Source organism: Aquila chrysaetos, chromosome 21 (genome assembly GCF_900496995.4).
Source record: "Aquila chrysaetos chrysaetos chromosome 21, bAquChr1.4, whole genome shotgun sequence".
Taxonomy (NCBI): Eukaryota; Metazoa; Chordata; class Aves; order Accipitriformes; family Accipitridae; genus Aquila; species Aquila chrysaetos.
Window position 1 is genome coordinate 11,742,722 of NC_044024.1, and position 27,971 is coordinate 11,770,692.

The 27,971-nt window shown below is 57.5% G+C and overlaps 1 protein-coding gene across 3 annotated transcripts; it reads left to right on the forward strand.

The window, feature by feature from the left end:
* Positions 1 to 7,317: 7,317 nt before the first annotated feature.
* MPP1 (membrane palmitoylated protein 1) lies at positions 7,318 to 27,859 on the forward strand. 3 transcript variants are annotated; one of them, XM_029996674.2, is made up of 12 exons: positions 7,320 to 7,581; positions 14,266 to 14,409; positions 14,756 to 14,834; positions 15,848 to 15,933; positions 17,166 to 17,234; positions 21,056 to 21,252; positions 21,528 to 21,634; positions 22,572 to 22,652; positions 23,219 to 23,299; positions 23,780 to 23,982; positions 24,612 to 24,686; positions 26,481 to 27,859. In XM_029996674.2, the coding sequence occupies exons 1-12, from the start codon at positions 7,480 to 7,482 to the stop codon at positions 26,655 to 26,657; spliced, it is 1,401 nt and encodes a 466-aa protein (XP_029852534.1). In that variant the 5' UTR covers positions 7,320 to 7,479; the 3' UTR covers positions 26,658 to 27,859. The 3 variants fall into 3 exon arrangements, with proteins under 3 accessions (XP_029852536.1, XP_029852535.1, XP_029852534.1); XM_029996676.2 differs by lacking the exon at positions 23,219 to 23,299 and having other exon boundaries at positions 7,318 to 7,581; XM_029996675.2 differs by lacking the exon at positions 17,166 to 17,234 and having other exon boundaries at positions 7,318 to 7,581.
* Positions 27,860 to 27,971: the final 112 nt, after the last annotated feature.

Below are 27,971 nucleotides of genomic sequence, written 5' to 3' on the forward strand. Positions count from 1 at the left end.
TGCACTTTCTCCTCTGCTCCAGCCTTGGAGTCCCTGGGGGTTCAGTCAAGCATTACCAGCAGCTAGTAATTAATTAGCCCCAGAGCTTCTTAGCTTCGTTTTGCACGAGCTCCCACTGCCTGGTCACAGTCCTGGAGGAGGAGGAAGCAGCAAAGATAAGGGCCGGGGGAGGAGGCCCTGCTCCAGGCCCCAGCGTCCATTTCACAATCGGTGGGGATAGGTGGCTCACGGGAGGCAGTGCTTGCTCAACCTGACTCAGCACTGGGCTTTGGTCCTCCACTTCCCTTAATCTCCTTCCCGTAATGCCCCTGCTGCCGTGGCTGAGTGCCATCATCCTGCTTTCCAAGGCTGCTTCGAGCAAGCCCTCCTTGCTTGCTCACTTGAGTTCTGCAGGTGCCTGTGGCTCCCAGGGGCTCTGATGGGATCTTGACTGCTGGATGAGCTGCCGCCTTGCCATGATCCCCAGCAAGGTGTGTCATGGGCCAGAGCCATCTTCCCACAACGGGTGGCTGCTCCCTCCCTGGCACCTGCCCCAAACAGTGGCAGATGTTTCCCCTCCCAGGAATAGCACTGGCTCCTGCCTCATGCCTCTCATGGGGTGGAGACCTTCCAGAACGATGGCCACCTCACAAGGGCCTGGAGAGCCCAGCAGGCTGTGGACCTGGGCACCACGCCTCTCCTGCATGGCAGTGGCAGTGTTGTCATTGCTGCTGGCTTGTCAGAGCCTGCGCCAGCCCATCCCCAGCGCTGTGAGTCCTCCCTCTGTGGCAGGGGAAACAGGCAGCCCCACAAACGCCTCTGGTAGCTGCCGTGGGGTTAGAAGCAGGGTTATGAGGGGGTCCTGGAGAATGGTGGGGGTCAGCCAGGTGCTGGCTGCCATCACAGTGGGATGGGCAGGGTAGGTGCGCCAGCCCATTAACAGCCAGCGATTGGCTTGTGGATTCCCACGGCACCCCGTCAGAGTCAGGTACTCTCTGCTCACACCTACGAGATGTGGCCTGGGGCAGCTCTGAGGAGAGCTCCGCCGGCAGCACCAGGGGAGGGTCGTGGTGGGGACCCCAGGGCCCTGCCATGAGGCAGGGTGGTTGTGCGAGGACCGGCTGCTGTGAGCCACCCAGCTCCTGCCCGCCCTCGGGTGCACTGGGCTGGCTGTGGTGCACGCAGACGCTCCCCTCCACGGCCTGTGTCCGGAGGAAGCAGGGACACATGCTGCAGATCAGCCCGGTGGCGTGACCTGTCTGGGAACCCACACCCAGCGGAGATGAGAAGCTGGTGTCTCAAGTGACAGAGGGCTGAAAAAGCCTCATGCAACTGCCGGGCTCCACACTGCTGTACACGGAGCCTTTGCAGTGGCCCTGGCAGTGATTACATTACAGCACCAAGCAGGAGATGCAATCACCCTTTGGCTTGATTGCATTTTGACAATCACCAGGCACAGATGTGAGGAGGGCCTGCCTGGCAAGTGGGGCCTGAAGAGAGGAATTGGAGCCATAAGCTTCTCAAAGGGGAGCACGCCTGCCTGAGGCAGGGTAGCCTTCAGCCTGGGAGGCCAAAACCTGCCACCTTGGGCCCTTCTCAAGGCAACCTTCCTCAGCTCCAAGGCAACTACATCTCTCCTGAGCGCAGTGGCCAGTGCTGCACAAGGACAGCTGGCTGCAGTCTCTGGACCAGCAGTGCAGAGGAGCATCCCGGGCATGGTGAAGGGCCTGATGGCAGAGAGAACAGAGCCGAGACATCAGCTCGGCCCCAAACAGCAGCTGGACTGTAGACAGAGACCTGCACGCACTCGCTGAGGAACTGGCCCGGTCCCCCATGCTGATGCCCTTGGACAAGGGCAGACATCTGCACCCTCTGCCCATGGCTACCACTGCAGACCAGGCTGGGCCTGACCAGCTGAAGCTTAAATACCCATCAGGGTGAGGGGCTGACAGGGATTGGTCAAGAGCAGGGGGTTTTGGCAACACAAAGTTGGTGAGGACCACAGGCCCACCCAGGAGCTGGCTCAGATGCAGGTGTAGCCAGCCACACAGGACTGGCTGCTCCGTATGGTCCTGGCTGCCTTGTCTCTCAGGGCTGGTACCCAGCTCTGCTTGGTGAAGCAGGGACACGGTCCCTGCCTGTACCAGTGGATGCTCGGGCTCATCCTGCCTCCAGAAACAGGCTGCCCTGTTGTGGCACGTTTGTCCGGTGACACAGGGTTAGGTCAGAGAGAAAGCTGTGTGCACCAGAGTCCCCTCTGGATCATTTTCAAAGAGGGAACAGGGCTGAAATCTTCTGCAGGTGACCGAGCAGTGTCCACCAACCAGCCCTGAGCAGCTCCAGGATGTTCTTCAGCCGCCCGGGAAGCGGTGAAGGGGCGGCTGTGCTGAGCGAAAGCACTGGGAAGGGGCTGTGGGCAGGCGGGCAGGCGTGTCGGAGCCTGCCAAGCTCTGGTGTCCGTTACTGGAAGCGCCTCTTGACATTTATCTTGTGGGGAATGGAGACCAGGCACCGTTTCCTCCTAGTGCGATGCAGACCTGAGATGCATCACAGCCTCCCCCAAGCCACAGACGTTTCTGTGCAGGGGAAGGGCTGGACCAGCACAAAGCCCTCTGCCTCTCGGCCAGGGGATGCCCTGCCTGCTCACCACCCTGCAAAGAGCCCTGCTGCGGCAGGGGCTGCCTGGCAGAATCCTCCCGGGCGCTGGGGATCTGACTCTTTCTCGTGGCTCGGCTGCTAGGCTTGCCTGGGCTGGGGGATCCAGTGATCATGAAGCTATCTGGTGTCTCCAGGAAGACAAAACACATCCCTGCCCTCCCTTTCCAGCATAGCCCAAGCAGAGATTATTTTGCAATCCAAAGTGTGCAAAGTGTTTCAATGCTGAGCCCCAGCCAGATGAGCCATGGGCCAGGGCCGCTTCTGAATCTGGCTTCTCCTGTGCTGGATGGAGAGCCCCCCGTATGCAGCCCCCACCTGAGCCAGACGTGGGAGATGTATGCAGGTATTGCAGCTGGGCAGACAGGCACCATTTTTGGAAAAAGCTGCCAGCACGTAACAGAAACGGGCAACAGCATGCTGAAGAGAGCACCTGAGCAGGGACCGTGGCTGACAGGGGGCGAAGCGGACTCGGGAAAGCACAGCTTAACTGCCAGCTCAGCCATGGAGCTAGGGCCAAGCGGCTCACCACCTCCTGCACCTCGGTTTCCCCCTACGTAACCAAGAGGGAATGAACAGACCTAGACTTCCCTTTTCTGTCTGTCAGGTGTCTCTTGTCACATTTCTCCCTCCTACTATGTGTTCCACGATTAATTGCAGGCCTTCTCTCTGCTCTCTGTACCTCTTGCCTCCTACCCAACACTGTTACCAGCCTGTTTCCAGCCCGTGAGCGCAAGAGGAGCCTGGAGCCAAGGCGTCGGACGTGCTCAGGGCAGCACGTTTCAAAGCCATGCCCCCCATCCCACTGTATGTCTGTACTCTCCCGCCAGCCCGCTCTCTCCAGGAGACGCGAGGCTTGCTCTCGATGGGTACTCCTCCTCCCAGGCTGCCTCAGCCGCTGGGTAAGGATGCTCCAAAGTGCTCTGCAGATCATTCTTGGTCAGCCGGGCAGGGCTAGGGGAGATGACGGTCCAAGCAGCATCCTCCAGCCTACTGGGCACGTCTGGTGGTGCTGAATGCAGTCAGGCACCCCGGGACTTTTCTAGGCCCTCGACCTACTCCAGTATTTTCTCATCCTAATCTGATTTTACAGGCTTTCCAGGGAACCCTGCAGACGAAGTCTGGGCCACAGGTCCCACCATGCCCAGCTGCAAAACATGGCCCTCATAGCTGTCTTTCTTCTGCTGGTGGTGCTGACTGCCCTGATCTTCTACCGTCACTGCAAGCCTGTTGTGCGATTTGGTGCACTACTTACACAGAACTTGCTTCGTATAACTTGCTTAGCATTAGTAGCTAAATTTGCTGAAGCCTTGGGCTGCAAGCTGTGAACTTGCATCCAGATACACTGAACTTTTACCTGGTTAAGTAAAAGAAGGCCCCAGAGCTGGTTCGAGCTGGAAGATCAGGAAGCAAGGAAGGCCGCTACCGTCGCCAGCTGACGCAGCAACCTTAGAGAGAATAGAAGAAAGAGCCCGCCTAGAGACAACGAAGGGACCCAGTGAAGAACGGGAAGACCCCAGACCCTAATACTACTACTGGTCAGAACTGTTGCGTGAGGAGTGAGGAACTTGGACTGTAAGGGTATAATTGCCCAGGGGCATCTTTGTTGGGCGTCCCTCTTTGGAGGCACCCAGCTGGAGCTGCTCTGCATGTCAGGTAAATATGCCACTTATTTACTCGGTGGATTGATTGGCGACTTGTCTTCTTTGAGCAGGAACCGAGGGCTAAGCCCTGTTGAGAGTGGCATAATTCCTGGCAGGTGCCATAATTCCCTCAACAAAGCCACCCAAGGCCACCTCCCAGCTGGGCAGTGTGGGGCTGAGGACAGGGCTGGAAGTGGATCTGGAGCTACATGTGGATGATGCAGAAGACTCCAGCCAGGTGATCCCACATAAGTGCGCAACAGCTGCCACAGGAGAGGGACTGACGGGAGGAGCCTGCCCCGAGCAGCACTGACTGCCCACCCCAGCCACCTCTGAGCGGCAGAGCCATGGGTTTCTGCCTCTTCATCCCCATCCACTTGACTTACCTGCTGTGGAGGAGAAAGGGGTGGGCAGCTAGCCCTACGGGGCAGACCTGGGCTGGAGAGCACTGCAGGAACTTCAGCCCAGGGGGCTGGAGTTTTCCGGGCAGTTCCTTGGGAAGGATGAAGTTTTCCAGCGCCGGAGGGGTGGGCACACTGCCCCTCGTGATCTGGGGGCTCCCTGTCCACCCTGTTGGCCTCAGCCTGCAGCAGACAAGGCACGCAGCAGGCCCAGCCAGGGAACGCTCTTTGCGCTGCCCCAAATGACCCTCTCGTCCTCCGCGTATGTGGCTGCACGACCAGGCTCGCTCCTCCGCTTGCTGTGCACGCAAGTAAAACCGGTTTGCACAGAGGGCACTGGCTTTGTCCCGGGGCTGAAGTTCCTTATGGTGGCTCCAGAGCGAGGGAAGTGGCGCGCGCGCAGGCGTGCGTGTGTGCATGCGTGTGTAGTGAGAGAGGCTGGATGCTGCACACCAGCACAGGGAGGAAGGCCTGGCCCTGCCTCAAAATACACTCGGATCTAAGAAAAAGGAGGGTTTCTAGTGTCCCTCCGCTCTCCCCAGTAGGGAGTTGTGCTGCAAGACTCAAAAGAGCTTCTGGGGTCAGAGGGGTTCTTTTTGGCAGCATCGGGTGTGTGAAATCTGAGTCAGGATTGAACATCCCTGGGTCTGCCACCAGCAAACCCCCCGAGGCGAGCAGCCCTGACCGCTGCCTGTCCCACAAAGATCTCCTGGGAGGGTGGGCCCTGGCTCACATCCCTCTCCCGTCACTTCCTCGCAGTCACTAGGACACGTCTCTTCCGCAGGCGTCCGCTGGTCCTGCCTGGCGTGTGTTCTCACCTGTACGAGAGCTTCCCACAGGCACTCCCGTACATCCTCCCTGGCACCCTGCTGCTCCGCTGCTGCCTCACGTACGTGTGTGGTGGTCCCTTTCTCTGGGGCGGGTTTGCTCCTCTGGGTCCTGCTCTCTGGGTCATAGCTCCGAAATCCCCACTGTCATGAGCAAGACGTGGCAGCGAGGAGGTGCACCTCTGGCCACCTCTGGAAGATGCAGCAGGAGAAGATTTCCAAGGGAGGATGCTGACCAAAAGCTAGTCCCCAGTCTACGAGGCCACAGTTAAAAGTAAGTTTAAAAAAAAGCAGACAGGGCCCCAGAGCACAAAGCTCATACCAGAACTTTCCCCAAGTTTCCAGATCAGGGCGTCTGCTCAAGAAGTAAGCTTTCTGGCTCCATTTGCGTACAAAGGTGATGCATTCCCGGTGACACGGTCTGAATTCCCCTGTGGGATGTGTTACGGGCAGACCCCCAGCACCTTTCCCGCCTCTGAGCACCCGCCTTGTGAGGGGCAGGGCTGGGCTGCCTTGCCGCAGCAGAGCTCTCCCCTCGCTCCCTGCCCAGGCTATGCTGCTGGGGCTCTTTCCTCCCGGCAGCGTTACAGCAGCTGTCGGAGCCGGTCGCATCAGCGCCTGCAGCTCCCACACGTCTCACAGCGCTCTGGGCTTTCCGATAGCCCAGTCAGTCAGGAGCAGTTTTATTCCCACAGGGCAGGAGAAAATTGCTGTCAGAGCAAGATGGATTTTCTTTCTTTTCTTTTTCTCCTCCTCTTACTCCCCTGCTTTCTTTGTTTCCTTTCTCTAGGGATTTATGGTCCTCTTTTTTCTTGTATTTCTTAGGGTAACTTTAGGCCGAGGCAACCTGGGGAACTCGTCGAGCAGCAGCGTGGGAGCCCGGTGCAAGGAAACCTCAAAACCTGCAGGATCCCAGGGATGGTGTGAAAAATCCTTTCAGTGATTATCTTAAAGAAGATTCCACCAGAATTAATTTCCCATGCCCAAATAAAGCGCAGACTTCACCTGTGCTCTGGCATCAGTAAGACTCACAGCAAGAGCACAAAAAGTTTGACAACAGCCCTTCCCACCGCACACAGCTCTTGAATGCAGGGGTCTGCCATCCCACCCGTAGCCATGCGAGTCACAGATGCACGAAGAGGTGGAAAACCCAGAACAGCACAAGGAGAAGATGGCAGTCTCTGCCACAGCGCAGAGAAATCCCTCAGTCTTCTCACCTTGGAGGCACTCTGGCATACAGCACACCCCGCTCTGCGCACCAGCGTGGCCCAGGGATGACCGTTGGCTTATGAGAGCCAAGTATGCACCAGTGCTGCTTGGGAGAGGTGCTCCCGGTGTCATTGCTGGGCCTCTGCCCCGGCTGTGAGGGGACAAAGCCTTTCTCAGCTCCAGCCTCCTCCCCTGGTTTTGGCAACCATGCGAGCTGGTGCAGTCAGTCCACCCCAGCAGGGTCCCATGTGCGTCCAGGCTTGTCAGCACCCTCCCTGGTCTGTGCAGGCTAACAGCTCTGCTAGTGCTTGGCCACGTCCAGGGGCTGGCTCGGGCCAGGGGCCGCTCCCAGCAGAGACATGATGGGGACACTGTTTCACGGGGGAAAAGACCCCACGCCGGCAGCGAGGCGAGGCTCTGACTGGCAGCTGGCGGTGCTGATGTGCCGCCTGTGCGGCGACGCCGTGCCCCATCCCCGCCACTTCTGGGACCACCCGCCGCCGCCGCCGGCCGCTCGGCAGCTGCCCGTAGCAAGCGCCGGGGGCCCAACGAGGCCGCAGCATCCGTGCGCCGGCGCGGGGCCGGCCCCGGCCCGCCCCCGGCCGCCTGGCTCCGCCCCGCACCGCGAGGCCTGGCCGCCCGCAGGCCTCCCGTCGCTGCCACACGGGCGGAGCGTGCGGCTAGCCCGCGCCGCTCCTGGAGCCGGAGCGCTCTGCTGGAGCCAGCGGAACCGGCTGCAGCTGCTAGCGGCGGATCGGCGGCGGGATGACCCTCAAGTCGGGGCGCAGCGCCAGCGCCGGCAGCATGCGGACGGCGCTCTCCGACCTCTACCTGGAGCACCTCCTGCAGAACCGGGCCAAGCCCGAGGTGAGCGGCGGCTGGAGGTCAGCGCCGCCCTCCAGCCCCGATCCGCCCCCGCGGCGGCCCCGGCACCCCCCAAGGAGAGCGCGCCTGTGCCTCTCCGGCCCCCTTCCCCGCCGAGGCCGGGCAGGGAGCCCCGGAGTGCCCCCCCTTCCGCGCGGGCCCTTAGCCCAGCACCCTGCACCCAGCTCTGGCCCGGCACAGAGCCCCCGGGGGTCCATCTCCATCCCGCCCCTTCCGCACACGCAGCGGGGAGCAGGACCCCTAAGGCAGAGACCTTACGGCGGGAAGGAGGTGGGCGTCCAGGTACGTGCCCTGTGTGGGCCACTGCCGGTCCCCAACACCCCAGGAGCAGGGCTTCTCGCTGGGGAACGGGAGGCGCTTTGGGGGAATGGCCAGCCAGCGTGGCCGGCACAGCATGGCCGGGCAGGGAAGAAGGAGGTGGGTGCAGGGGAGGAAGGCTTCAGCATCCTGCCACGGAGGAGCTTGTGCTTGTTTTGCTGCAAAGTTGTAGCTGGTCTGAACTGGAACTGCCTGTCACATGAGCTGATTCAGCTGCTGAGCAATCTCCAGGTCCACAGCATGGGCTGGAGGGGTGGTGGTGGTGGGTCTCAGCCCCAGAGAAGGAGGATGCAATCAGCCCTTCTCACACTTACCCCAGGGCAGGGAGTGGGCCGGGGGGTGCATGCATCCCACCTCCAGTGGAAGGAGAGCAGTCTGCACTAGCCGTCTCGGTTCTGCTGGGAGTGATCCTTCACCAGCTGGTGTCATTTGGGCTAGCTTGGGTGCAGCCGGGAACAGGTCAACAGTTCCTGGTGCTAAGCAGCTGGTGCTTTTCTCCCAGCAGAGATTTTCAACTTTGAACAGGAGTCCCTGATGAAGCCATGGCATAATGTGCCTGGGCTGAGGTTTCCAGGTTTCCTTGCAGCTGTGGGAAGCCTCTGAGAGCAGGGAGGAAATTGTCCTTGGCCCGTCCGCCACACAAAAGAGGCTTGTCAGATCTGTCCCACACCAGTTTGTGCGCTTTTTATGGCTCAACCCTGGTAGAGTGCTTTAAAAAAAAAGAAAAAAGCTTTTAAAGCAAAGTGCTCAGATCAGGCAGGTGCTATGAGGAGCTCTCCCATCCCTCTGCCTGTAGGATCCAGGCAGAGGACCTGCCTGACCGCAGGCAGAGCAGGGATAAATTGCCAGTGGCAGCAGGGCATGGAAAATGTAGGAGCTGGCCTACAGCTCCCTGGCATTACGGTATATTTATTCCATTAGGGATAAAGAGAGAGATGGCAAACCGGGATCTGCCTGGGGCCTTTTAAGAGGAGCTCTGTAGGGCTGGCACCCAACTGGCATTACATGTCCTGAGCTTGCCAGTCGCTCACACGCTCGTCTCTGTGTCGCGTGCATGGAGAGACGGTGCTGGCCCAGGGTGGCTGTGGGCCCCGCTGTGGGACAGTAGGGACATTGCCCAGCAGCATCTCTTGGGAGAGGTGCGGGGTCCAGCTGGCTGCTCCTTGGCTGGAGTCAAACAGGGTGGCCAGGAGGTTCTCTTCCCCATTTCCTCTGGCAGAGCCACGTGCTGGAAATGCTGTCCTGTGTTCCTCCCATGGTGGCAGGGCACGCAAACCCTCGGCAAGTGGAAGCTGTGTCATTGCTAGAAAACAAGCCAAAGTGGAGGAAGCCACTTGCTGTCTTCCCTTGAGCCCCACCACATGCCTGCATATCTTTTCCTTATCTCCCAAGTTGCAAATACAGATTTACCAAAGAGGTGTGGGCTTTATTCCCAGCTGTGTACCTGGTTGGCAGGGTGACCTTGGGCATGTCCTCTTATCGGCCATGACTCAGTTCCCCAGCTGTAAAATAGGCAGCAAATGTGACCTTTGAGAGCCCAGTGGAGAAAAGGAGGGTATTTCTGGAGAGAGCTGAGCCTAAGGGTGCAGAGGGGACACTGTGCTTCCCTGTGGGCAGCAGATCCCAGCATCCAACTGGTGCCAGCTCCAGAGCAGACTGAGGCCACAGTCCCCGGGGACCAAATCCTGAAATGACTGTGGGCAAAACTAGTGGTTGAAAGCCAAGCAAAACTTTTGGGCTTTACCAAAATGAAGTGGGGAGGGCTGGTTCCAACTTTTTCATCTCAAATGCATTTTGCAGCGTTCCAGTCTGTAACAGCTGCAGGGAAAAAGCCATTTTGAAGGGCTTGTTCTGGAAGGTGGGGATGGAGCAGTTGGGCAGCTCCTCAAGATTTCTTCTGTGAGTGTTGTGGTTTTACTGACTCTCCCTTGGAGGTGACCGGTTTCACAAACACATCTGGAAGGCTGCATCAGCCTTTCCTGGTGGGAAGATGGTGCCTCAGCAAAACTGACTGTGCTCCCTTGAAAATCTGGCCCTTCTCCATTGCAGCACTCCATGATCTGGAGTCAGTGCGAGGGCATGCAGAGCTGGCGGCATCTTCTGGCCTCCACGGCTGCTTGTATCTCTATTTCGCAGTTCCCCTTCCCACTGCGACTTGTTGGTGTTGCCGGGCCTTTTCCCAGTGTCAGCAATGTAATCCTGTTTGGTTTAAATGTTTGTTTGTTTGTTTTAAAAAACTGGATCATGTTGCTGGAAGGGGTCTTGGGTGAGGTTGCTCCTGCAGTTGTGCTGGCAGACCTGAGAAGGCAGTAGCCCCTGGCAGAAGGCAGGGATGAATTACTTCTAAATGTGCACATGGCTGTTGCTCCCCAGCCTGCTGGAGCAGCCCAAAAGCAACTCCCAAGCTCAATTTTTTTTTGGCTAGTTTGCTCTTTTTACACATTGCTGTGTTTTTTAAGCTGTACTGAGACCATGATGAACACATCTGCCGGACAGTGAGGTTGGAGCACTAGAGGGCCAGAGGAGATGTTGCTGGGTCAGGACATCTCTGCACCAAGCAGTGCCCCAGCCTCCCTGCACACACCTACAGTGATTATAATGTGAGGGGTGGTGATTCCTGGAGGGAGCTGGGATTTTGTTGCTCACTGTGGGCAGCAGAGCATGTCTCCCTGCCAGCTGAGAGGGCAATCCTGGGGGATCCCAGCTCCAGGGTTCCCTCCTGCCTCTGAGCTGCTGTACTTTGGGGGCCTGCTTTGCAAAGCCAGCATCATCTGACCTTTCTCCATGTGCTCACCAGGGAGCCCTGCTCTTCCAAGGCTACCTGATACTGAAGTCTCTTGGTTAGAGCAGCAAGGAGAGCCCAGGAACCAAACCACCGAACGTGCCCTTTGCACTACGGTGCTGCTTTCCCCAAGTGCTGCTTCAGCCTCCTGCAAACAAGCTGCCCAGTTAATATTTGATTTGCCCAGTGACGTGCAGCCCAGCTGAGCCAGCATAGCAGCAGGAGCAACCCTGGCAGATGATGCTGACCTGCCAGGGGACAGGACGCCAAGCCCTGGGGTCCTCGCCGGGGATTAATCCACACTCACCAAGTTCCCTGGTGGCAAACGCTGCCTGGGGAGCTGGTGCCCTTCCCTCTGCCCCAGGATACAGGGCAGGCAGCAGTCTGGGGTCTTGAGCAAAATGCAGGGAGGGGGCTGGGGTGCACCTCTTTGACCCATGGAACTGGTGTCTCCTCTGCACATTGCCACCTGGAGCAGGATTTGTGTGTGAGGATTTGTACCCTCACCAGCCAGCTGCAAGGCACCCGTAGAGTTCGGCCCTGCCCAGAACCCAGCAGCCCTATTGCACAGCTCAGCCCCACAAACTCCTCGTCCCATGTCTGCCCTAAGGCTGGCTCCAGTGGTGACCAAGCCCAGGGCTGTGCAGAACTGGCAGTGGCTGGTGGCCACGGAGCTGGCTGTTAGCAGCACTCGCAGATGTTTCCTGTGGAGCAGCGCATAAGTAGCAGTGTCTGGCCTGCTGCCAGCATGCCTCAAAAGGCTCTTGAGGTCACAAGCTATACCAGGCCAAGCCGGCCAAGAGCATGGCAGCTGCCAGGAGAGTGCAGGGTAGGCAGTCCTGTCGGCCGGCTCACATGCACGGAGCATGAGAGCCATGCACGTCTCCTGTCTCTGGCTTCTGGATGCCCAACACTGGGGCTGGAATCTGCCACCCTGTGGGTCCTGGTCCTCCTCGTGAGCTGGGCGCTTTCCCATCCCCATCCACTGGCTGCCCAGTGCAGTCAGCAAAAGCCCACACCATCCCAGCGTGGCTCTGTTTGGGGCAGAGGGAGTTGCCAGAGGACCCTGCTGGGTTCAGAGCTGCCATCAAGTGCTGGTGGCCATCTCCAGGCACAGCAGAGAGTCTCTGGTGACAAGGCTTGCTCTCTGGGAGTCACCAGGGTGACACTGGTGCTGTGTCAGCGTCGAGGGCTGGGTGTTTTCTCCAGCTCTCAGCAAAAAGCAAACGTCAGGGCTGGGAGGCTCAGCTAGTGGGGATGGTGGAGACAGCAGGGATGGGAACTTCCAGCACCTGGAGCAGACTGTGCTGTGTCCTGGGTCACTGGACTCTGCTGAGCCTAGAAGTTTGAAGCTGGAGATTGCATGGTGTAACACTTTCCCAAGGCATGACCAAGATAAGTGTGATCTGTGCTGACTCAACCACCACATGGGCACTTTGGCCTCGGACAGGGCTGGAGAAGTTCCTCGTCCTCTTCCTCCTCCCACCCGCTCAGCAGAGCTGGGACAGCCGGCAGAGCACAGAGAAGCAGCTCTAGGCACCCGCACTGCTGGATCTGTCCCTCTGCCCTGTGAATGGCATGGTAGCAGCGTGCCCTGCTGGGGCTGGCAAGTCAGGCTGGGGGGCTGCGAGTTGCTCTTCCTTCCACCTGTGAGTCCTTGGCCTGGGTGCTGCTCTGGGCTGGGATTCAGCCTCCTCCTTCACGTTTAAGCCGTTGGCAGCCGGAGCCCACGCAGTTGCCTTTTTCCTCTGAGGAGGAGGTTGGTTGGCTCTCTTAGAAGTAGCTGGCTTAAAAATAAATTGCACACCTTCCCTGTTGCTGCAGCATGGGCACACACCTCCCTGCACCCTTCCTGCCCCAGCCTGGCCCTGCCAGCACCCTTTCATTGAGGCTGCAACAGTGCCCATGCCTCGATGTTGATCTGTCCCTCTCTGCCAGCACCTCTCCCACTGGCCTGGCTAGTCCTAGCTCTGCTGCCCCTGCCTTCAGCTCACTCCCTGCTTTGGGCCATTGTGCAGGGCTGGACCGCTGTCTCAGCCAGGCAGCACTCCAGCACATCCCTACCAAAGCTAATGTTGTTGTGCTTTAGTGCTGTACTGCACCCCACCAGTAAATGCTCTTCACCCCAGTTGCACTGCACAAACCTCCCCATGGCCTGGCTGGATCTTGCCGCTTGGTGGCATGGGGCTGCCCCCTCCTCCACACTGGGTCGGGTGCCTGTGGTGGGTGAGAGCAAGCTGGGGTGGCAGGGTCAGGCCGCCGCTTCCCCAGCCACTGGCACGGAGCCCTAGAGCCTGGCAGTCAGTCAGGTGTTGGCAAGTCGGCATGCAGTGGGGAGAGGTTTTGGCTCTGTCTGGCTGGGCATGGTGTGCTGTGTTGCTGATGCAGGACTAAAGCCAGTGAGGACCTTGCTGGGTGCCCCCACAGGTTTTGCTGGCTGTGGCTCCCAACCCAGGTGTTGCTGGGAGTGAGGGTGCAAGCTGCGAACTGGGCAGCAAAGCTGGCAGCCTGGTGTAGAGCAGGGCAGCCAGGAGGGTTTGCCATGCCTCACAGGCTGGTGTGGGGATTTGAGCGTGCTGACAAGGTGGACAGGGGCTGCAGATCAAAGCTGGCCTGGGTTTTGCTAGGCCAGCACCGATTTGGGAGAGGCTCAAGGGAAGTCCACTGGACTTGGCGCCAAACCGGCACATCTGCAAGCTGTGCAGAGACGTTGCCCAGCGTGCCTGAGGGGTTGAACAGGACTGCGCCAGGCTTTCTCAGACTGGGAGGTGGCAGCTCACTTTGCAGTGTCCCTGCTGTATGACAGGGTGGGTTTGGAGGTCTCTGCCTGGGACCCCATGCACCCTCCACCTGCCCTGGTGCCAGCGCCTGCTGTAGATGAAGAACAGAGGTTTCCCCGTGGCTGAAAGCCCCTGCTTGGCCTCCCAGTACTGGCCAGCATGAACTGGCCTGGAGCTGGGAGCTGGGGAGGGGAATGGGGAGTTTCTGGCTGGTTTGGGAGCACATTGCCTTCAGTGCCTTTGATGTGGACATGGCGCTGCACTGTGTCGGTTGCCCATTGACGTGGATGAAGAAAGGTTGAACTTGCACACTGAGCAAGAGCAGAGCCTGGCCCCAGTTCTCAGGGGTGAGTCCCAAACTGCTCCGTTCACTTGGTGAAGCTGTCCTTGGCTTTATGCTCTGCAACAAGCCAGCTGTGGGTCAAGCGCTGCTGCGACACACAAGTAGTGTTTGGGACTTGTTGCTGCAGAAGATGATCAGCTGTGGACTCTTTTGGCTTCTGCTATCTGTAGCTTTTCCAAAGTTGTCTTACCTCCTGTGTTTCCCAGGCTGGAGAACTGCAGATCAAGCCCACATCTTCAAGGGTGAAGCTCTTTTGCTCTTTTTCTTTTCCTGCTCTTACTGTCCTCTCTTCCACCCCATGGGTCTCTCCTCCCTCTGTGCCCCACTTGCACCCCAGGCACCCTAACACGGTGGAGTAGCTCAGCCCCAGAGCGGCGAGCCAGCACTCCCAGGCCCCATTCAGGTAGAGCCCCTAAACCCTGGTCTTTGTTTTGCCCCGACAGGCCATCACTCAGTCCCTGAACACCATGACTGAGGACATTTATACCAATGGCTCAGCGACTCTGGGCAGCCCCTGCCACAGCAACGGCCGCGAGGTGCGGAAGATACGCCTCATCCAGTTCGAGAAGGTCACGGAAGAGCCCATGGTGAGAGCTGGCAAGATCCCAAAGCCTGGTGGCACCCAAGGGGGTGGAGGGGCAGGTAGATCTATGCCAGTGGGCTGGCCTCAGGGGGAGCAGGAGATTGCTGGGGACCTTGGCCACAGGAAGAAGGTGCTGGATCCTGCCTCCTATCTGGGGACCTGGAGCGAGCCCCATCAAAGAGTGGTGACGCTTCTGCCAAGAGGAGCTGCAGCAGGCTGAGCTGGCCAAGCAGGGGGCTTCCCCCCAGCCACTGCACAGCCCACCGTGGACATGGGCCTGGAGAGGACTTTGCTCAGAGCGCAGGAGCTCTCCCCTCCAGCAAGCAGTCACGGATTTTCCTGTCTTCCAGGGAATCACGCTGAAGCTCAACGACAAGCAGAGCTGCATGGTGGCCAGGATCTTCCACGGGGGCATGATTCACAGACAAGGTAACAAGGCCCTCATAGAGGCAGTGTATGGGGTACACGTCTGCAGCTCATTTCTTTCTGTGCAGAGATGAGGCAGCCCCCCAGCACTGCTGGCTTTCCCCTGTGATGTGGACATCTGTGTCTGTTCCTCCACTAGGAATATGTCAGGAACTCAGGACTCACTGATCTTGCTGCATGGTTGTCATGTTACTATACTGGAGGCTTTAGGGAGAAATGAAGGGTTGGGGGAAGGGCTCTTCCAAAAAGGAACTGGAGACCGTCTGTCTCTGTCTTGTGATGGGGTCACTGTAACAAGAGATGGATCATACCCCAGAGACTGCAGCGAAAGCTCTTCCAATTCCTAAAGTGCACAGGTGGGACAGGCTTGCTGTGGATTGGCTCTGCAGACCAAAAGATGCCAAAAGAAATAAATAGGTGCTATTTTCTGGTTTTGGGTCCTGCCAAGGGGGCATGGAAATGAGATGTTCTGTTCTTAGAAGAGGCCCCTTTTCCAGCCTTGGATCTAAGTGGGAAGTCTGAGCTTACCCCTGGCAAAATAACCCAGGAGCCATTCCAATAATGCTGCTGGAGCCCGATTTATAACAGTATATCTGAGGCTGTAATCTGGCTGGGTATATAAACTGAAAACATACAAAGTCAAGAATGCTTGTGTTAAGGGCCCTGTAAGGAGGCTGTCATTTGGCTTCAGGTGAGGTACTTGGGGTTGTACCTGAAACAGGTGCTTTGACTAGTCTAAAGTGCTGAAGGACACACGGTGGAAAGCAACCTGATGATCTTCAGACTGGATTAAGTGTGTGTATTGGGTGGAGTGGGAAGAATTCATTCCCCTTGTGCTTTGGTCCCATGTGCTTAGGTGACATGTGTGGCTCTGCAAGCATTGCCCAGGCAAACACCACAGTGTCCTGGCCACAGCTTGCCCAGGGGGTCGGGAGGCTGGTGGAGCTGTGTAGTTTGGGTTTGGTGAGCAGCTCTTGTTCAGTCCTGCATTTTCATGTTTCTCCCATTGCTGGCAGGCTCCCTTCATGTGGGTGATGAAATCATAGAAATCAATGGGCAGAGTGTGAGCAACCACTCAGTTGACCAGCTGCAGAAGATGCTGGTAGGTATTTGTTTTTGCAGGGCTGTTCCCAGGAAGGACCCATTTGGCCTGCAGATGTGCATGCTGGCTGAACATTCACCCCCCTCCTAGATACCAAACCCAACACACAGCTGCCTGCAGCAGTGTGATGTGGCAGGAGCAAGGGCCGCTGTGCCGCAATACGGCCAAATGCCAGGTCTATGTACGCAGCCTTGGTGCTCTGTGCTTGCTGCTTGTTTCTGGCCTCCTGAGAGCAGCAGCGAAGGCTGTTGGCTGGGTCCCTGACATGTGCTTGATGTGTGTGGGGCTTGGAAACCACCTCTGCTTGCCAAGGCTGGTGTGCAACTCCAGCCCAGGGGCTGGCTGCTCTTGCAGACCTGAGCTGCTCCTGCAGGTCACCTTGGTGCCATTTTCCTGCTGCTGAGGTCATGGTGATCCTGCCAGGCCCTTGCTAGAGAGAGCTTTAGACAGAGTCTCAGACCTGCCTTGGGTTCTCACACTAAGGCCATTCTGGTCCATGCCCAGCATGTGGGACCTGGCTGGAGGGAGGTGGTGGTGGTGCTGCTAAGGACACCCACCAGCAGCCTCAACAGGAGGCCTGGCCCTGCTGCAGTGCCATGGTCCTCTCCTGCTTGGTGGCAGGACGTCCCTGCTCCAGACAGCAGGACCAAGGAGGAGCTTGTCTTTATCTGCTTCCTGAGAAGGGCAGTTGGCCCAGGAGGCCCCTCGAAGCCTCCAAATGTGGTTGTCCCCACAGGACCATGTAGGTCTTGTGAAGCACGTGGGGCAACAGTACATCTGGCCTGTGGCAGGCAAGGGAGTGCTGTGCCTCTAATGTCACCAGGAGGGCAGGAGCAAGAAGCCAGCATGGAGAGGACAGATGGAGGGGACCTGGCAGAACCAGGCTCCTCACTGGGGCAGCCAGGCCGGAGACGATACAGATCTCCATGTTTGTTCCAGTGATGCTTAGCAGTGCCCACAGCCAGTCCCTTGTGGGGGTGTTGGTGTACCCCCATGGGGATGGGACAAGCATGGCAAAGCTATGCTGCCACAGCTCTTAGCCCAGCCCCAGCAGAGCTGTTTCTGGCCAGGCTGTGGTGTCCCCAAGCATCACAGCATGGTTGGGAGCATCCAGGACGCTTGCCTTTGCAGGTCCTGGCACTCAGCAGCTCCCTACACAGGTTGCTGCTGTCAGGCTGCCTCCAGGCATCACCTCCTCCAACTCTTCTTTCTCCCCTTCCTTTGTTCACTAGAAAGAAACCAAGGGGATGGTCTCAATAAAAGTAATTCCCAACCAACAAAGCCGCCTCCCTGCTCTCCAGGTAAGTGCAGCTTCCAGACCTGTGGGCTGTGCCGGGACACAGTTGTGGGGCCAGGTGGGGCCAGAGCAAACCATGAGGGACCAGTGCTGGGGAGAGAGCTGTGCTGAGCCAGGGGAAGGACAAGGGGATGGCTGCCCAGTCACCTTGCCTGAGCTGCTGGAGGATGAAGGGACCTGTCCTGTGCTTACATCACTGCAAACAAGCAGATTTTGGCCCCATGTGGATGTATTTACCCAATGTGTATGTAGGAACATGCACCTGGGATGCCTGAGCCGCAGTGGTACATGTGCAGTGTTTGGTGATGGGAAAGCAGTGGCATGTGCACACCAGGAAGCGTGAGAGTTTCCTGCCACCTTCAGAGCCACGGCCATTAGAACCACATCCCCGTTACAGGGCCACAGCAGCAACTCCAGGTGCAGCACCAGGCTCTCGCTGCTCCCCACCATCATTGATGCCCAGTGCATCAGACGCAAGGAGGGTGACGTAGGTCCAGATGCTGCCAGCAGGCTTGTGAGTGGCAAGTGGGAGGAAGGAAGTGGTGAGGGAGAGGAAGGCAGCTCCTTGCACCTGCTGCCACTGCCAGGGTGGGGGTGATGTGCTGTGGCAGGGGGTGACACCTGCCTGGCTTTGCCTTTGAAGTCCTGCTGTGGCCAAAATACTCAGGATAGTGGCGAGGGCTGGCTCCTCTGACAAGACTTCAGTGCATAGTGGCTGGGATGCTGTCCTATCTCTGGGTGCAGGAACCAACCCAGCGCTGTGGACAGGCAGGAGTGGGAGGGGAGCTCAGAGACAGAGGGTGGGGGTGGATGGTGCTGGGCTGGTGGAGCCCATGTCACCATCCTTCCTTACCCAGAGAAGCTGAAGTGTCTGAACATGGTGGCAAGTGAAAACTGTCTCTGATTCTTGCTCAGCCCATGCTGTCCCCATTCCAGCTCAACCAGCCTTGCACATGTTTGTTTATTAAACAGTGGCCCATGTCTGCCCTTCCCTGCTGTCCATCTGCTCTCCCTGGCCTGACCCAGCCAGCTCCAATTGGCCAGGCCAGCTCAGTGCCAGGGGGGAAAAGTTACCTCAGAAAAAGAACATAGTTGCTGGTTTGCCCAAGGCTGGCTGTGGGCTCAGGGAAGGACACAGGGACAAACTCCTTCCCAGCAACAGTTGTCCTTCCTCTTCCTGTCTCCAGGGCCGTGGTGCTGTCTGCTCCCCAGAAACACAGCTCATGGGCTGCCCGTGTCTCTGCTTGTTGCAGTCCACTGCCGAGAATGGACTTTTGATTTTGTTTAAACTCCTGGATCCGCATGATCACCATCATTTCAGGGCCTGGCAGGCAGGATGGTGCAGATCCTGGCATCACGATGACCCCCTGCCCTGGCTTGCCCTACAGCCTGGCAGCCAGCCATTTTGAGGCCAACTGAGTGTCTCTTGGGGCAGGTCTGCTTGGGAGGATCTTAATGAGAAGAAGCACTGAGCACTCAGGGCTCTCGAGGTCACCTCCAACCTGTTCCCAGGCACAAACTGCAGCCTTTTGACTTTAAAGATCGGGGCTTCTCATGCTGGAGCCTGCTCAGTACCTGGGGTTCTAGCCCGAGGAGGTGGCTGGCAGCAGGCAAGCAAATAAATAGCTTGCATTTCGAGCTGGCCCTTTGCAGTCTGTGGGTGGTGCCTGGAGCTGTCTAATGCTAATTCCTAATTGGTGTAAGGGAGGGTCTTTCCAAAAGTGACTGGCTATGTCTGGTTTGGGGTATCAGGGCTGAGAAGCGGGAGCAGAGGGCTCCAGGCAGGCACCTGGGCAGTGCTTGCTGTATGACCCTTGTGTGTTTGTGTTGATGACCAGCTTCCTGGTGCCAGAGAGTGCTTTCAAAGCAAACATCAGTCCTCATACTGAAAGGAGATTCCACTCTTGTTGTCTTCCATTGTGAGAGATCTCATGTCACAGCTTGATCCATATGCTCTGCTTTTCTGGCTGGGAGAGAACCATGTTTGTGTCCTGCTGGCCCTGTGCCTCCAGCAGCACTGCTGAAGGAGGACATGCTGTGGGAAATTGTTTTGATGTGGAACAATGACAGCATGGTCTACCCTACCCAGGGAGCATGATTTTCAAGGCCCTGCCTATCACATCTGAGGACAGGACATAGGCATCAGCCCACATGAATCCTCTTGCCCGCTTGCTACATGCTGCGTTTCTGGGATAAATAACGTGATGGGGTTGTACTTGGGGAAAGCCTGCATTAGAACAAGAATGAGGCTGATTCTGATGGTGCTGCTTCCCCTGTAGAAGGATCTCCTGGTGATGGCATGACTGCTGGGCAGCCCTTCAGGCACGCTGCTGGCTCAGGGCCTAGCACCCTCCTGAGTGATCACAGAAGTCTCAAACAACAGGAACCACCCATGACTTGTGGGAGAGCCTGCAGGACTTTGCACCATGACTGGGGGCTCCCAGCAGCCTCAGGCCCACAAGACAAAAAGCCCCAGGAGGGTAACAAAGGCAATGTGAGGTTTGTGCTTAGCCACAGCCTTACTTTGTTCCCTAAACCCTGCCTTTCACTCCCCATCCTCCATACCCTGCCTTGGCTTTGCCCCCACCCTAGTCCTGACCTGGTCCTGATCTTGCCAGTAGCACTGGCCAGAGACAAATTGCAGCTGCATCAGCGTTTTAGACGAGAAACTGTTCATCCAGGCACTGAGAGCAAGCAGCAGTGCAGAAAGTGCTGGGTGCACATGCGTGGTCTGCCCTCCTCCTGGGGATAGGTGACTCATCCATCCTGTTGCTCTCTGATGGTCTGTTCTTCCTGAACAGGCTTCCTGGAAAACAAGGTCTGTGTGCAAAAGCCACATGCTGTTTCTTTCCTGACCTTGCAAAGACATTTGGGGGGGCAGCAAGAGCCCAGAGGCGCCCAGCTGCCTGCTGGCTTCAGGAGGCCTTGAGGCCAGGGGGAGGCAGCAGGGTGGGCTGCCCCAGTGGGAGCAGGTGCTGTAGACTCCCTCCAAAAAGCTGAGTGAGCAGAAGGGAGAGGGAAAGGCCGCTCTGTCATGCTTTCCTGGTTCCCAGGACTTCCCCAGCCCCAGGAGGGTGGCACAGCGGCCTGGGAAGCAGCAGCAGCTCCTTTCCAGTTGCAGCTGTGATGAACATAACATTGCAAGAGTAGTTGATGCTGAAGAGGCCAGACACAGGGAGGGATAGACATGACACTGCAGCCTTGGCTCCCCAAAGGCCCCGTGCCACTCAGGGGAGTGTCTTCTGCTGGGGAGAGGCCAAGGTACAGCTGAGACGTGGCCTTTCCTGGGGTCCCCAGGACATGGGATTGCAGGGTGCACCATTGCGATGGTTCCCCTCTGCTCATCCCATTGCAGACCCCGATTGCTGTGCACCCTGTTGGTCCAGGTAGTGGGACTCATCTCTGGTTGGCTCAGCTCACCAGCACTGTGCAGCACATGTGGGACTGCAGGGGGGGGCTACATGTCAGGGTTCGAGCACCAGCTCTGGGGTATGCAGGCCTGCCTCGAAGCAGCAGCCGTTTCGCTGGCTCCCAATAGGGCCAAGATGTTGCCCTCCTCCCTCCCTCACCCACCAGCATGTCTCACTGCAGCTCCATGCCCAAGAGCTTCCCCCAAGGCTTTGTGCATCTCCTTTCTCCCCACCTGGCCTTGTGAGGCCTGGAAAGCGGCAGGGACTGGGGTCCCTCCTGGAGCAGGGACCTTGTGCCTGGAGCCAGCTCCGCAATCACTGCCAGGGGATGCAATGTGGGGTCGGCAGCTAGACAGGACCAAGTTCAGCCACCCTCCATGGCCATGCTGACTCCAGCCTGTTCTCTTGTTTGCAGATGTTCATGAGGGCACAGTTTGACTACGATCCCAAAAAAGACAACCTAATCCCCTGCAAGGAAGCAGGGCTGAAGTTTCAGACCGGTGATGTGATTCAAATCATAAACAAGGATGACAGCAACTGGTGGCAGGGCCGGGTGGAGGGGTCCTGCACCGAGTCGGCAGGGCTCATCCCTTCTCCGGAGCTGCAGGAGTGGTAGGTCCCTGGATTTGGCCAGAAGGGCTGGATCTGGGAGTGGAGGCGGGAACAGTGACCATGTGCTACCAGGAGTGTGACTGTGTTGGGTAACACCAGCGTTACTGCTAGGAAAAGGAGGCAAACATCCCCTTCATCTGCCGCAGAGTGAGCCTTTACCTGTCCCAGCAGCCACCCTGCTCCTCTTGCCCTTGCATGTCTGAGGGACAATCCCACTGCTCCCCCAGGTCTCGGGGTAACAGCTGGACCATGGTGGTGTCCTCCTCTCTCGGCAGGCGTGTGGCGAGCATCACCCAATCCAGTCAGAGTGAATCCCCGAGCTGTAGCCCATTTGGGAAGAAGAAGAAGTGCAAAGATAAATACCTGGCCAAGCACAGCTCAAGTAAGTGTGAGCAGGGCAACGGGCTCCATCCCCAGCCCTGGCCATCACTGCTGTCTCTGGGCAGAGGCAGGTCTGTCCTCCATGGGAGTCAGACAAAATGGCCCACCTGTGTTGGCAGTGGGACCTCTGGAAGATACCCCACAGCTGTCAGCTTTTTTGAGTCCCTTCTCCAAAGTCCTCATACCCCTCAGGTGGCCACAGCCATGTACCCATGCAGCTGTGTAGTGCACAAGGCTGGGGCCAGCTCATGCAGGAGCCAGGCACTGAGCTCCCATACTCTCCTGCAGTGACAAGCCCTGGCACTCCTGGCCCCGGGCTCCTTGGGACGTCAGGCTCCCAGGCCTCAAACCTTGCAAGCTGCTGCATGCAGGGCAGGTGGTGGCCTTGCTGCTGCTCAGCAATGAGGGAGCAGCCTGAACTGCTCCCCCCCAGCTGCCAAGCTGTGTCCCTGGTGGGGCAGGGAGTGTGCCCCTCAGTCACCCATGCAAACGCCTCATGCTAAGCATGCCCTGGGCCAGCAAACATAGGTGCCTGAGGACATCCTGGCTCCTAGCGCAGCCTGCAGCTCCAACCAGCAACGCACATGGCCGTAAATCAGGAAGATAAATAAAGCTCCGCCAGCAACAAGCTCCCTGCAGCATCCTGCCCCATGTCCTACTGTCCTGAGCAGAATTACTGAGCAAGAGCAGCCCTGGCTTATCCTTCGGCAGCTGCTGGTCCAGGACTCCAGCACCCCCTCTGCACCTCACATGCTGCTTGCTGCTGAGGCTGCTGCCCTTTTCCCTGAGCAGCCAAACAGGGACAAGCTCCCAGCCCAGTCCTGATAGCTCCCTCTGTTATGCCCAAGGACCTGGCTGTGGTCCAACATGGATGCAGTCCTGCTCCTGTGGCCGAGCCAGCTCTGACCACTTGCTGTCTTGTTTCTCCTCCACCCCAGTTTTTGACCAGCTGGATGTGGTTTCATATGAGGAGGTGGTGAGGCTGCCTGCCTTCAAGAGGAAGACTCTGGTGCTTATCGGTAGGTCCTGCCCCAGGCATCCTCCACAGCACAGGGGCTGTGTGTGGTGGGTCCCGGGGGGGAACCAGGACTGGACAGGGGCTAGACCAGTGCTGCCCTTCAAAACCTAGTAAGCTCTGGGGAGTATTTCTTCTGCCTGCAGCAGTCACCAAGCAGGCTGACCTCCTCCACGCAGCATTGTGCATAGTCTGGCCACCTGCACTGTGATGCTGAGGTAGAGTTAATTCAGGAGTTTCCAGCTCCTAAGTATCTTTAGGGATAATTTTTATTAAAAGCAAGCACTCCCAAGCTGTGGGTGCTGAGCACTTGTTGGTGGACGCCATAGGCAGCCCACGTGACCCAGCTGTGGTGCCCACTCAGCAGGCACAGGTCCTGTCTCCAGCTGGGGCTGGAGGTGAGTACACCCAGGGCAGGGAGACACCATGGACCAGCTCAGAAAGCAGATCCTGGGCAAGGCCCCAGGAGCTCTGCACCTTTCCTCAGTTGCAAAGCTGCAGAGGGGCCCCAGCATCTCCTGCAAGGCTTCTCTGAGCCCAGCTCCAGCATCCATCCCTCCTTCTCTGCAGGGGCCAGTGGTGTGGGCCGTAGCCACATCAAGAACGCTCTGCTCAGCAACAACCCAGAGAAGTTCATGTACCCACCCCCATGTAAGTACCCAGCCAGGGTGAAGGGAACAGCACAGGACACATTTCCTCTCACCTCCTTGAGCCGGGACCTTCTGAGAGCAGATGGGGGATGGGGAGATGTTCCTCCAGCACCACCAAGCCCCTGATGCCAGAGGCCACCACAGAGGGCACTGTAGGACCTCCCTGCCTGCTGTCCCACGGGCTGAACCTACCCACAGATGGCTGCAGGGCTGCTACCACCCACACTGCAGAGACACCTCACTCTACATATCCCAGTGGCTCTCCTCAGGCTGGCCAAGTTCCCTACTTGTCCCAAGCAGGAAGGAGTTGAAAGGGGATTAGTACAGCCTAGTCCTGAGGTACACAGGTCCTCCATGCCCTAGCCCCATGCTCAGAAAGGGGAGGCAAGACACCCAGGTCACCCAGAACAGAGGCTGTCTGCTCTGCTCTGTTCCCCAGTCCTTCTGGGGGCCAGCACTCACCATCTCCCTCCCTCCCCAGACACCACACGCCCCCAGAAGAAGAATGAGGTGGATGGGAAGGACTACTACTTTGTGTCTACTGAGGAGATGACCCGGGACATCTCGGCCAACGAGTTCCTGGAGTTTGGAAGCTACCAGGGAAACATGTTTGGCACCAAGTTTGAAACAGTGCACAAGATCCACCAGCAGGACAAAGTCGCTATTTTGGACATTGAACCCCAGGTAGTGAGCAGGGGAAGGGGTGGGCAGGATGGGGGCTGCCACAGATTGAGCTACCTGTGTGCTGGCTGTAACTGTCCCTGCCTTCCCTGTTGCACTGCCCACCTGCCCTTCCCAAAGGAAAAAGCCAGGGAGTGCTGAAGTGCCATTTCCATTCCCAAGACACAAGAGCAGTGAGGGTATTCCACGTCACAGCAAGACCAGGGCCAGGCTGCCATGGGGGTGCAGGGGCAGCACAGGCCCCACACAGGGACCCTTTCCCCTCTCCAACACCAAGCATCTGGGTGCTGCTTTGCAAAGAGACAGTTGTGTCCAGTAGCCAGCCCAGAGCAGGGCTGGTGATGCCCTAATGTCCTGCTCCATGAGATGCAGGGGAAGCCATGATGGAACTCCTGCTCCAGCTTTGCCGAACTGTCCCCACATCACCCAACTACACCCAGGCTCAGGAGTCCATCCAGAGAGCCCATGGACCCAGACTAGGGGTGGCCCCTTTAGCCCACCACTGCATCAAGTGCACCATCGCATCCTGGCTGGGGGGGCAGCATGGGGTAGTGGGGGACAGCAGCCAGCCAGCTGCACTTGCTCCCACCCTGAGGAATGGCCACACTCTAACTACACCCCTCTCTCCACAGACCCTGAAGATCATCCGCACGGCTGAGCTCTCCCCATTCATAGTCTTCATTGCCCCAACAGACAAGGCAGAGCAGGTGGGTGGCAGGGCACCGAGGCTGTCTCCCTCTGGCCAGGCTTGCCTGCCCATGGCAGGGGGGGCAGGGAGCCTACTGCAACAGCCCAGGACTCTCTCCCTGCTTCACATCAGCTTCTTCCTGTCTGCATTGATTTTTGTGGTCCAAGAGAGCAGAGCAACTTCCTCAGCCCAGACCTGAGAAACAGGAATTGGCGATTCCTGCAGCTATAAACTCTCTCCCAGATTGACACTGCCCAGCAACCATCATCCCTGCAGCATAATCAGCTGCTAACATGTAGTAGGGAGCACAGCCCAGCACCCAGGGCCATTTCCAGCTGCAGCAGTGCTGCAGAGCAGGAACATTTATCCTGCCATCAGCAATGCAAATGGGACACACAAACAGCAGCTCCTTTCATTCTTTGCCTCAAGATGCTCATCCCTCCAAAATTAGGATGACAGCAGCACTGATGACACAATTAACTCACACAGCGCCAAGCACCGCAAAGCTGGCAGCCACACACTGCTATTTCCCGGGAAGCCCCCCAACATAGGAAGCAGTGCTGCCTACCCTGCCCTGCTGCAGCCTGCAACCCCTGAGGGCTAACCTCCACAGGGAGATGGGAAGCAATGGGGAAGCAGGGAAACCCATAGAGCTGTGCTTCTCCTGGACTCATGGCCAGCCACCTCTTCCAAACTATTAATTTGGGGTTCACGAAGCTTAAGATACAGATATTTATGCAACCTTCAGAGCAAGCACTGCACAGGCATTTAGAGCCACGTTAACCTGCAGAGGATTGTAAACCCAGATGCAGCAGGCTGGGGAGGGGGGGAAGGGGGGCCAGTGTCAGGGCAGAAAGGGCGGTTAGGCAGCCTGCTGCCCCCACCTCCATGCCCCATCACCCACCACTGCCTCCAGACAGAGGAATTAAGTCCTGCTGCAGTGGGCAGGGCCAGCTCTGCTGGTGCAAGCACTATATATAGCTAGCTGCCGCAGCTCAGCGAACTGCTTACTAGAAGGCATGCAGCAGAGCCAAAATGTGACCCAGCAGAGCTCACGTGACCCAGGCAAACTGCTTATTGCTCTCCCCTCTCCACCCCCAAGAGCTGCTGGGCAAGACACAGCAGAGCTGCAGTGAGAACAGCACCCCAAGCTCATGCCCCATCCCACCCCCAGCACTGAAGCATGGAGCCACCTGTGTTTCAAGCTCCGTTAGGGAGCTATGTGAAAATCGGTCTGGACTTTGCTGTTGAGGGCACAGCTGCCCGCAGGGACACACTCCCAGGATGCCCCTGCTAGCTGGGGAGCTGCACAAGATAGCAAAATTGGCAGGAGGGAGCAAGCAGCTTACTTTTACTATGAAGAAATTTAACTCTATCCCAGCCCAAACCAGTAGAGAGGCTGGTACAGCACTGCCAGCAGGGAGAGACTATCCTGCAGGGATCCTACCTTGAAACCAGCCTTAGGCCTTGAGCTGGCAGAGCAGCCTGCTGCTCAGTGAACATTCTCCTCCCAGGGAGCTGCCGCAAAGCATTTTGAAGATAAATACGAGACCAAGCAGGTCTGGCCTCACTTAGCAGGTAACCTGATGCTCCCAGCATTGCATAAAAGTCCAGCAAAACCCCCAGACACACACTCCCAAAGATGACACAACAGCTCCTAGCTTGTCAGACAAGCTGCAGGGATGCGCTATGCTCTGATAGTTAGCAACCACTTGAGTTGGTTTTGATGGTGGGAGGGAATTTGCCTGTTGGGGTGGGCTGTGAAATTCCCCTCCTCCCCAGCCTGCTGAGCACTCTCTCCCATTTCTTGCAGTCAGAGGCTTTGCAGCAGCTCCGGAAAGATTCAGAGAGCATCCGGAGCCGATATGCACACTACTTTGACCTCTCACTGGTCAACAACGGGGTGGAAGAAAGCCTCCAGCTGCTGCAGGAAGCCTTTGAGCAGGCCTGCAGCTCTCCGCAGTGGGTGCCTGTCTCCTGGGTCTACTGAGAAGGCATCTGACCCCAGCCGCTTCCCATCAACCATCCTGCAGCCATGGGGAGAAACCTTCTCTTTAGCTTCCATACACAACACAGCACAACTCCCCTCCTCTGCTGCTCCACAGACATGGTCTCAATTGGTTGACACACATGGACACACAGAGTCTCTGGATCCCCTCTCCCAGGGGAATGCAGGTCAGGGGCTGCCCAGGGGACGGCCACCTCCCTCGGCACTGCAATACAGCACTAAGTGGCTACAGCAGAGCCCAGGGCACCCTGCTAGCTCAGAAGACGGCCCCCCACCTCACCAGGCAAGGGAAAGCACAGTCCTGCTGTAGTACCCAGCCAGTCTTCTCTGCATCAGTCCCAAGGGAAGTGGTAGAGCAGGGCCTTTCCAGGCAGATGTCCCCTGCTATCATGGGAGTGCACACTGTGCCACAAACACCTTGAAAGCCTGGCTGGTGTCTGCAAGGCTTCAAAGATGCCCACAGCTTAGGAGGTTTTGCACAGACCGTGCCAGAGCTCCTACATCCAAGGGTTTCCCCTCACAAATTGGGAAGAGCAGAAAAAGGCAAGCATGGATTTGACAAAGGTGGCATCCTCCATGCCATGCCCAGGCAGGTCTCACCCTGCATTCTGACCTTGGGAGTTCCAATTCACCCTGTGCAACTGTAGTTGTAAAAACTCACTGTATTTATAAATTCTCACTGTCCAGCTTGGATTGTTATTGCCTGGCCAGAGAAACTCGGCAGCAGCTGAGAAGTCCCACAGATCAAACCCCAGAGGGACAGTTCAATGGGTAAATTGGATCCAGCTACAATTATCTGTTGCATGCAGTAGACACAGTGTCTCTACAAAGATCATCCAGGCATGCTTTCCAGAGTCTAGGGTGTCTCGCTCATTGTATGCAAACATAAAAGCCACCCACACAAAGGGGTTCTTTCTTATGCGTCGGTACGCTCCTGCAGAAGCCCCACCATGACCATGTCCCAGAAAGCACCACCATGCCTCCCGGGCAAACTGTAGCCATCATTTAGGTGAAAATCTCATTTGTGTTCAGCAGTCAGCTAGGGGAAAGGGGAACGGGGTTAAGAAGTCTTGTGCAATTTCTTAAGGATGCCAAAAATAAAATCTGTTGATGTGCAATAGGGACCTTTGTTCTGATCCACTACAGGGAAACAATGAGCAGCAATAAACATGTGTTGAAACATTGCTGTGACTGGTGTTTTGCCTCTTAAGCTGAGCACTTGCTCACAGCTGAAGGCTGCTCCTGCCTCTCTAACTCTCAACACTCAAGGTTCAGCAGGCCAGGGCCAAACAGTCC